Source organism: Uloborus diversus, chromosome 2 (assembly GCF_026930045.1).
Source record: "Uloborus diversus isolate 005 chromosome 2, Udiv.v.3.1, whole genome shotgun sequence".
NCBI lineage: Eukaryota > Metazoa > Arthropoda > Arachnida > Araneae > Uloboridae > Uloborus > Uloborus diversus.
In genome coordinates, this window is record NC_072732.1 from 53,602,151 (window position 1) to 53,612,550 (window position 10,400).

General features: G+C 31.7%; 1 protein-coding gene across 1 annotated transcript in view; it reads right to left on the minus strand.

Moving 5' to 3' along the window:
* The window catches only part of LOC129216316 (homeobox protein MSX-2-like), a 51,855-nt gene extending 43,917 nt beyond the window's left edge, over positions 1-7,938 (minus strand). The window contains exon 1 of the mRNA XM_054850527.1: positions 7,910-7,938. Coding sequence (XP_054706502.1) covers positions 7,910-7,938 — 29 coding nt within the window. The remainder of the gene's footprint in view (positions 1-7,909) is intronic.
* Positions 7,939-10,400: the final 2,462 nt, after the last annotated feature.

The window sequence follows — 10,400 nt, forward strand, 5'->3', positions numbered from 1 at the left end:
TATTTACACTTATGTCACATTTCATCAGAGTGATTGATTTTACATATATTTGGGCTTCATAGAACTTTCTTATAACTCTTAGAACTTAAAATAATTTCCGTCAAAATAATTTCCGAAAAATATTTTTTTGCGAGTTCAAGCAACATTTTTCAAAAAAGTGTTTCTAGGTTACTTTTTATAATTTTTATGCTCATGAAACTTTTACGTATATAGTTTAACCTAAAGTAAATACAGCAGTTGGAAATTTTGCATTAAATATTTTTAATAAGTCACTAAGAGGAGAGGTCCCACTTATTCCGAAAATTTTCGCTGTAAGGTGTAAGTCCCGTCACAATGGAATAAATGGGTTCCCCCCTTATAGTGACAATTTTAAACTCAAAAGCAACTCTGATGAAATATGTTTGAGAATGAAACAATTGGTAACTATGAAGATTTAGTAGGAATTGATAGTTCCGCTACAGAACTGCTTAAGGTGGTATTTATTTGTGAAACTTGCATCAAAGAAAATTGAAAAGTATTATGCATCTCTAATGTTGGAAGTTGATGATGCAAATAAAAAATACTGATGAATTTTCAAGAATGGATCGAAACAGCGATACTTTTTATTGACCTCATTCAGATGATGTTGGAATTTTTCCGAGGATGAAGCGATAATGGTGCACCCTTATCCAACTTTAGATAGACGTCGCCATTTGGTGTTTCCAATTTCGTTTTCAACTTATAATTTTGGCTAATTCACCAAAATTAATCTCAATCAACTGTATTACTTTTAGTCAACACGCTTTTATATGTAAAAGTAAATTAAATACCCGTAGGCTTTCAATAAATTTCATAGATGTAATTGTTTTGTCTTTTGTTTTATAATTATCCGTCATGCAAATTTAAATGATAGTAAATCTTTACTAATAATAAAGCTGAAAGTCTGGATCTCTGTCTGTTTGCATGTCTGGATCTCCGTGACGCGCATAGCGCCTAGACCTTCGGCTGATTTTCATGAAATTTGGCAAAGTTAGTTTGTAGCATGGGGGTGTGTACATCTAAGCGATTTTTCAAAAATTCGATTTTGTTCTTTTCTTATTCCAATTTAAAAACATTTTACCTAGAAAATTATCACAACGTGGTATACGGTTCCACGTTATGATAAATTACGAAATTATCATAACGTGGAACCGTAACATGCGCAAGCGAATGAATATAGCAAATTGGTGAGAAAATCATCATCCAATATTTGTAAATATAGAGGTGAACCAAATAACCTTTTAATTTTCTACTACGGGCGAAGCCGTGCCGTACCACTAGTATCTCATAAACGAATACATTTTCAAAAAACTGTTCCATACTAAAAGTTTACATACTTTATCAGGTAAGACTCCCTTTTTACCAGTATTTTTTTTTTAGATATGGTTGATTTAAATTTAAATAAAGGTGGGGTGACGCACTTACCCCATCTTATGGGGTTAGTTTGGAAATTAATGATGAACTTTTGTTTATTAATAATGTCCAAGTTAAAATATTTCAGTACTTTTTTTTTTTTTTTTTTGCTTCAAAATATTTGTATAAGGCTTCAAAAATTAACTGTTCTGAAAAGGGGTTCCACTTACCACAGCCAATCCTATATCATTGTTTAATCAAGTACACACATGTTTATAAAAACATTTTTTATTATTTTTGTTGGACAATTAGGAATACTTATTGCCTTCTTATAGATTAATGAGGTTTGCTCTTTTTGTACACTTTCTAATTGGTATATAGCGAATCACATGAGCCATTATCATTCTTGGACGACTTTACTGCAGCTTCTGCGAACGATTTTTATCATTAACAAGCGAAGGAAATTCATGAACGTTCAATTATTGAATTGGGAAAATTGCATTTCTGTTAATAAATAAGTAGCCTGTCGTCTGCTTTTTTTTATTTTTGCCTTTAAGAGTACGTTGTATTATTTATATTTTTTTCTTTTCTTATTTTTTTGAAAATTCTCAAATTAGTTTTGGACTGGATAATCTTCGCACTTATTTCAAGATACTTTTGAATATTTTTTAACTTCAAACACGTTTATATGAGAATTATTCGTTAAGTCACGCCTGGCTTTTAATTTCTTATACCAAATTATTTAAATTAGTTAATTCACAATATGTTTTTAATTTTCATTTTGTTTGCTTTAAAAAAATCAACATCATATTTCTAATAATAGTGGACAGCTAGGAAGAATAACATAGCAGCGCTTATGCTGAAATAAAATGTGGGGGAAAAAATGTGCGTGTTTCCTGGCTTGTCAATTATATTCGGAAAATCAGAATCAGGTAAAATTCTAAATCTTCTACAGCTACTTTAAAAGCTAGGAAGAATTATTCAGATTTTATTTTCGCATAGATACAGCTTCCCCATTTCCCTCATCATCTTTTTCTTTCATATTCTTCCAAATTTTATGTAATGTTACAATAGCAGAATTTTCTTACCGTATAAATTGTAAATTTTTTGACTAGCGCTTCATGTATTATGGTTCAGCTCTAAAAGTAGTATGATTTATCAGTTATGTTTGCACAACATTTAGTCTGAATAATATCTAAAAAGATAGATTAAAATTTATGCAAAATTGTGATTTTTATGTACCAGACAAATCAAGTACCGAGCACAAAAAGTCGAAAAGAAATAAAAAAAAGAATGCATTGAAAAAATTAAAAAAAAAAAAAAGTCTTATCAATAATGCAGTATTGGATTTAGAAATTTAATATTTATTCGTTTATTTATAGACGAAGAATAGATCCCCTTTTCGACATTTATTCTTCCTCCTCCCTTAACTGTGACTGTGGTGCTTTAATACAGTCTTTTCTCTTCTGCTTTATGTGAGAAAATGGCTTTAAAATACAGTTTTTCTCATTTTTCAGTTTTCCTGAACTATTATTCTGATCAAAGAAATGCTAAGTTCACAACAATTCCAGAATTTGTTGATTGAAATTTCCCAACACACGTCAGTGTATTAATCATATTGCATTTACGAAAGTTTTGCAAGTTCTTTGCAAAATATATATATTTTTTTAAAGTAAACTATTTGAAAAAGAAATGCTACACACGCATGAAACAAAGATAGAAATGACAATTATTTAAGTCGTTTTGAAAAAAAGAAAAAAAAAAACGATCAATGAAGAAGATAACTTTTGAAAATTCATAATACTTTTTAAACTTCAATCGCAAAAATCAAAGATGGTTCAGAAAACTTGAAAAAATTCTAAATAAAAGTTTTTAAAAATATTATCTTTAAATTATATCAATACTTTTTTTTTCAATACCGCAAGTATTGCATGACGTTTAAAATACGCATTTTGAATAATTTTGTTTAGTTATTATGAAAAAAAATATATTTAAAAAATAATCTAAAATATTTTATTACAATGAAGGAAATTATAGAAAAAAATAATGCAAAGTACTTTTTATATCAATATTTAGTCACCAAAAACGAAGATTATTAATAAAATTTAAAATTTTTTTAACAAATGCTTTTAAAATATCGTCTTGGAATAGCACCAATATTGCAAACACCGAAAAACACTCGTCGTTTAAAATGTACATATTTGTATACATGCATTGCATTGAAAATAAAGTAACAAAACTACTGTAACATGCAAGCATTTTATCAGATGCCCTGTTTGTTTCTTCCCAGAGAAACAGAAGTTTGGCGTGGATATTTTTTTCCGATTTATAACTGTGATTGCCATATAAGTCATCTATCGAACTTCCTTATTCTCCCGAAAGTTAAACACCATGATTTTTCCCAATCGAATCACGCAAACGGCAAAAAGACGACGACGGAGGGGGTGTCAGCGCCGGGCAGAACAGCCGCTTACGCAACTAGCTGCGCGCGCAACCCTTCCATTAACCTACGTCCAATCACGGCTCACACCTGTCAATAACGGCTTTTAAATTCCCAAGCGCAAGGGGTTGGACCAAATGTCAAAAAAGAAACCAGAATAAGGGGAAAAAATGTGGAAATAAACGCCGAGAGAGGGAAAAAAGAAGAATAAAATTACTCGGAATAAAAATTAGTTGTTCCTAATTCGATAGGAGCTCTCCACTTTCCCCAAGCTTTATTTATTTAGGAAGGGGAGTATTTCCGAAAAGAGTGTTTATACTAGTGAGTTGTTATTTTGTTTAGCAGCTAATTTAGCAGAGGCGTTGGGTTTAATTGGATGGGTTTTAATGGAAAGCAAGGAGCAAAATGAGAAAGAGAGCTTTATTAATAAGCTGGAAAGAACGAAAGTAGAAAAGGCTATTAATCATGGCAGAAAAGATTGCACTGGCTATTTGTTAAAAGCTTCCTTGTGATTGCTTTTTATGTTTCTCGTGTGGCAATGGGATTTAATGTGATTTAAGAAGTTTTGCGTTAATGGACTCTTAAGAAAATACAAGCGAAAAAGTTTATATAGGCTTTTTGGTTTTTTTTTTTTCTCTTAAGATGATAAGTTAACAGATGAAAATATGGCAATAGTTAAGGCGAATAGTTTTTAGATTATTGTTTTGAAATGAATAGGATTTAATGTCATGTACGAAAATACATATATGGCAGTTAAATGGGTGAAAAAAAGATAATGAGCTTTGACTGTAGATTCAAGGCTAACTAAGGCAATCTAAGTTTGAAGGGGAAAAAAATTAACTAAATTTTTTATACGTGCGTTGATTTTTCCTTTGTATATGAGTGTTTTAAAGTTTTTGCTTATATTTGTAATGGCAGCCTTTTCAAACATGTCATTGCAAAATATCACAAAGCAAAATATCATCTGCAGTTTTATAGAATAAAAATGAGTTTATCGTTTTACGTGAAAACGATAAATTAAAGAGAATTATTTAGTTGAATAAAATTGCGCAATGCTCCTAGAGGGTGAATAACAAGATACTTCGAAAGCAAATATGGCCGAAGTTAAGACAGAACTGCGAGCAAATACCTTATCGCTTAATCGCCCTGTTTTGGACTCATTCAATCAGGAGGAGCTTTAACTGAACTGAGGATACAATAGCTAATATGGAAGCTGAGTATACCGTTGCACTGGCTCCTAAAAATGTTTTTTACAACGGTGAGAAAGTCTGCACTCATGCAACTTGGAGCAATTAAGGAAACTTCACAAGGAACTAATGTATTTTGCTTTGAATACAATGGATAAAAACTTTATAATTTTTATCATACAATCCGTCTTTGTTTAGTACAAGGTAAATCCGGATGTTAAGTGTTTATTATTATTTTTTTAACCCATGAAATTCCGAAACGTTGCCCAGAAACAATCTGTGACATTTAGAAATTTTCTCCTAGTGTAATATGTAGCTTTGTACCATAGACAGATGTTTGAGAAGCCATGAAGATATATAAAATGCCCTTCATCAGTTTGAAAATATATTTACTTTCGCTTTTTCATTCGTACTTCAAAAGAAAATTCATTTAAATGACTCGTAATAGGTGTCAGCCATTTCCATTATTTCAGAAAAACCATTTCTTTTAATATCTTTTTCTCAGTAATACATGAAATAAAAAACGTGAAGGTTGGACAAGAAAACAACTGCGTTGAGCTAAATTTTACCTAAATAATTGCTTCTGTATCATCCTCATACCGAAACAAACCATATTAGAGTCACACTCGGTGCGACAATGTTTTGCATTTGCATTTCCACACAACCTTCACCTTAAATCAATTGTTACAGCTTAACCCTAATAGATGAAGCCCCGTAATAATTCATAACGATATTTCGCCAATGGGCATTAAGCATATTGGACAATATCACCTATCACCACTTGAGTATTGATTCCCGCTGACAATATTCACGCTGGCGCTGTAATACCTATTATATGTCAAGCGTAGGATCGTTTCGGGTTCAAATAATTCACTAGGGTCCAGTATTGCTTTAAAATAATCGATACTGATTGATTTCTCAATGCTTCGTTTTACATTCGAAAAACATATATTTCAAATTATACTGATGTATTTTCCTTTGAATATAATGGGTAAGAACATCATAAGTAATTGTTTATAATACAATTCGTTTATAGTTACCATGAATCAGTTACTGCAACTGGTGACTTCGTTAAAAGAAAAATTGTAAGTTTTTTAGTTCAAATAAACTTTTATATTATCAAAATGCAATAAAAGACATCATTTTAGTAACTATAGTAAGTGTTTTTGCTATTTTACTAATTATAACGCTAGTTAACTTTCCTAAAAAACCGTTTAACGTTTTTAGTTATGACTTTTCAGATTAAATTTTTAGTTGTTGGAAGATTTGAGTAGTAAAGAATATTTAAAGAAATTGGGAAATGTTTTTGAATATAAAATTGCATTTTCAGGACTTCTGAGACATCAGATATTTCAGGTGCCGATCTTAAATGAAATTTGGGACGAATATTGTAGTTTTTAAAGTTTTAGACAGTTCAAATAATGCAACGTTTTTTTATACGTTACGGTTAAAGATTTAAAAAAAAAAAGAAAAAATCTGCATTTTTTAAAAATGACTCGTTCACCAAACGCAGCTTTCACGAATTTTACAGTCTTTGGTTTTTCAAAGACAAGTTCAGCTAGAGTTAACATGTCTCACATTTTGGCCAATGCTTGAGTTACACTAAGTATACTTTTTAGCCTTTTATTGATAGAAATGCTCGTTCATGCTTTTCACTTATTTACAAATGCTCACTATGGTCACGAATCACAATGGTTCGCAACTGGCTGCTCTGTTACAGTTCATTTCGCATATCACACAAAAAAGAACTTCTTTTTAACGTACGTCCCTCTAAAAGGTAAATAGCAACCATAAAAAGTTTCAAAAGTAACGATAATATTGAAAGAAGGCTTTATTTGTCGTAAGATTATTGCTAAAAAATAATAGAGAGAGAAAGAGAAAGGATTAGTGGGAGTCAGAAACAAGTAATTTCAATGTGTACTGAGAAATAAAAATTTGAAAATTTTTCTTTTCTTTTTTATTTCCTTTTCTTTCTCCTTCTTTTTTTCTAAATTTTTTAACTACTCAAAATTGAAAGTAAAGTTGTTCAAATAAGAAAATGAAGCACGGTAATAAAGTTTCTTGAGAAACTTGTGTTTGAAACAGTTAACTTTTGAATTAATCAGAAATAGATAAGCAGTACAATTTTTAGTATGTAAATACTGAATTGAGATTTCAGTGTTCTATCATCGTATTAAGAGTTCTTTTTTCTTATTCACCGTCTATGATCATTATACCTCCCATTTTCTCTATAGTTTTAAAAGATAAAACACACGGTTTTGAACATGGCAAGGTAAATTTTTTGATATTTTTAAACGAATATTCTTAAAAGTATTACGCTCCAACTATTTTACATTAAATTATTAAAAATTTCTATCAGAAGAAATAATGGCTTTTTTTTCTTAAATTTTTCAGGAGTGTGTTCATAAAATTATTTTACAGCTGGATACTTTATTAATATTTATGTGATGCATCGCCCCATAAGTTTTTTTTTTGTTTATTCACCGCAATTATTTTAACACAATATATTATGACTATCGTTTAATTTATTAAACATCAATGTAAGCAGGGCTACGAAGTTGGGGGAAATATAACCAACCCCCCGACTCCAGAAATTTTAGAGCCTTTGACACCGATTCCCTGCCAGCTCCTACTCTTTTACTCCAAAATCAGTCAGACTCCAACTCCACAAGTACTGACAGAGTTAAAGACTTGGCAGGGGGGGGGAAGGAATGATCGATTCCGACTTTTGAAATTTTAAATCTTCGACTCCCAACTTTGACTCCAATTCATGTTCCCTATAATCAGTCTGACCCCAACTCCGAACCCTTTTCCTAAAATCAGTTCGACTTCGACTCCGAATACACTGCACTGAATGTAAGGCAAATTAAAAGTTTTTAGTTTTAGAAAACTCTCGTTGTATCTTTCTCACACTTTTGTGAAACTCTTGCCTCGTTCCATGATGAAAGGGATGCACGAACTTTTAAAATGTTCATTAAGGGTGAAATAATTACTGTTTTTCAAATTTACAACAGCAGAGACATTTGTGCGCTGTACGGCATTATAAGACATGCTAATAATACTCGTTTATTTTATTAACAACTCCGAATAATTAAACGTCTGTTTCATGGGTAAAGCATTTAAAATTTCGACGCATTGCCGAACTTTTCGAATTTCACGCACGGAGTTTTCTCTCTCTCTCTCTCTAGCTTTTGCTAACCGCAATTGAATTAAATCGTTAAACGCCATCCACCATGATGACATTTTCATTAGGCAAGCAATCACTTTTTCTTCCTCCTTATGAATTTAAAGGGAGGAGGCTAACGAGCCTTCTAAGCGTGTCTTTAGGGAATCAGGAGAAAAATTTGGAATTCACGACAGAGTCATTCCAAACGACGGACAGACAGCACGTGCTCGCTCTCCCAAGCCCTCCGAGGATGGCACGAGTAAAATCCGAAATTACGCATCACACCGGCGGACGACCTCCCAATCGTTTGGGGTGGAAGGTGTTAATGGGTAAATGAGGCGGTGGTCGAGAATTAATCTGTTGGGAGGGGATCGGAGCTGACCCTTTCACGCTTGCAACCCTCCCCCGCTTTACGTAGATCGTGAGATGCGACGGCACATTCCTACGCGAAGCCCTTCCTGTCATTAAGAGGCCTCATTAGGGTTGCTGCCTGAAATGATGCCTATTGCCCGAGGAGCCAAGCAAGGCGATTGCGCCAAATTGGAGCCAGTCTCTGCCATGTTGTCTGAATTTCTGTAAGAAAATGATTTATCATTTTTACTATAAGAACTCATTCTTCATTAAGCTGAATATTAAAAGACTTCTGAAAAAATGCTTTTTCCGCAAAACTGTTTTCCATTTTTAGCATTACTATTTGCTAAAATCAGTGATGTTACTACGAGGAATTGAGAGGTTGTTTTACCTCCTTAGGTGATACCCTTCTGGGGAGTGATACCAAAGTGGATTTAAGATCAGTAAGAAAATGATATTTCTTCTTTACTATAAGAAATCATTATTCATTTTGTTGAAATAGGAAAAAACTTCCAATAAAATGCTTTTTCTGCATAACTATTTTATTTTTTCAACATTAATAACTGCCAAAATCAGAACAGCCACTACGTAGGTTCGAGAAGTTATTTTTGGTGCTTCTACCCAAAGTGAATATAAGAGTGTATGAAAAGTATACTTCGAAATCCACTCTTAATATATCTACTCTTAAATATACTCTTAAATCCTTAAAGACAGTCTGTGCCATGTTGTCTGAATTCTAATAGGAAAACGATTTCTCTTTTTTTTACTGTAAGAATTAATTTTTCTCTTCGCTGAATATTGGAAAACTTCCAATAAAATGCTTCTTCTTCATAACTATTTTCTATTTTCAACATTAATAATTGCGAAAAATCTAAAGAGTCCCTACGGGGGATTGAGAAGTTGTTTTACCTTCGGCGACACCCTTTTGGGGGGTGATGATACCCAAAGTGGGTTTAAGAGTTTATGAAAAATATACTCTTAAATCAATTCTTAATGTATCCATTCTTAAATATACTCTTAAACCCTTAAAGCCAGTCTCTGCCATATTGTTTGAATTTCAGTAGGAAAATATTTTTTTTTTTTTAGCCATAAGAATTTATTTTTCATTTAGTGAAAAATTAAAAAACTTACAATTTAATGCTTTTTTTCGTAACTATTTTCTATTTTTAACATTAAATTGCTAAATTCAGTGGTGTCACTGTGGAGGATTCGGAGTTTGTTTTACCTTGGATGACACCCTTATGGAGAGTGATTCCTAAAGTGTATTTAAGAGTTTATAAAAAAAAAATTATAAGTTCAGAAATTTTTCCCAAACATATTTTAAATCATATTGAAACTATCAAGCATTAAACATAATGTATTCTTTACTACTAGCCGTTTTAAAATATCAATTCCATCTGCATGTAAATCCTTTTATCTGTGCTTTGTGATCTAATTTTATGTGTCTTAAAGTCATGAAAAGATTTTTCTTTCTGTATTTTTTCTACTGGTGATCTGAGAGAAGAGAATAAACTATAAATATAAAAAAGACCATGCAAAAATTGCATCGTCGAATATTTTTTGGATACTGTAGTACTTGTTTGATCTAGACAGTTTTTTAGACTTTTGTAAAGGCGTCAATAATATTTAATATCTGCAAAAAATATAGTATATGTATAACTGTAATAATCTTATGTTATCCATAAAATATTTGTTATAATTAATTTTTCGAACGAACCGCCTTTGAGACTTCAATCTTTGCTAAAAAATATAATTTAACTAAAAATTTGACTATTTGAATAGGCAAATAGCGGAGCTCCTGTCAAAGCACCAGAGAACTCTAAGGTTTCGTGAAACCCTTTGTTTAAAACCTGTGGTGTGATGTACGCAAATGTTTTGTTCGTGT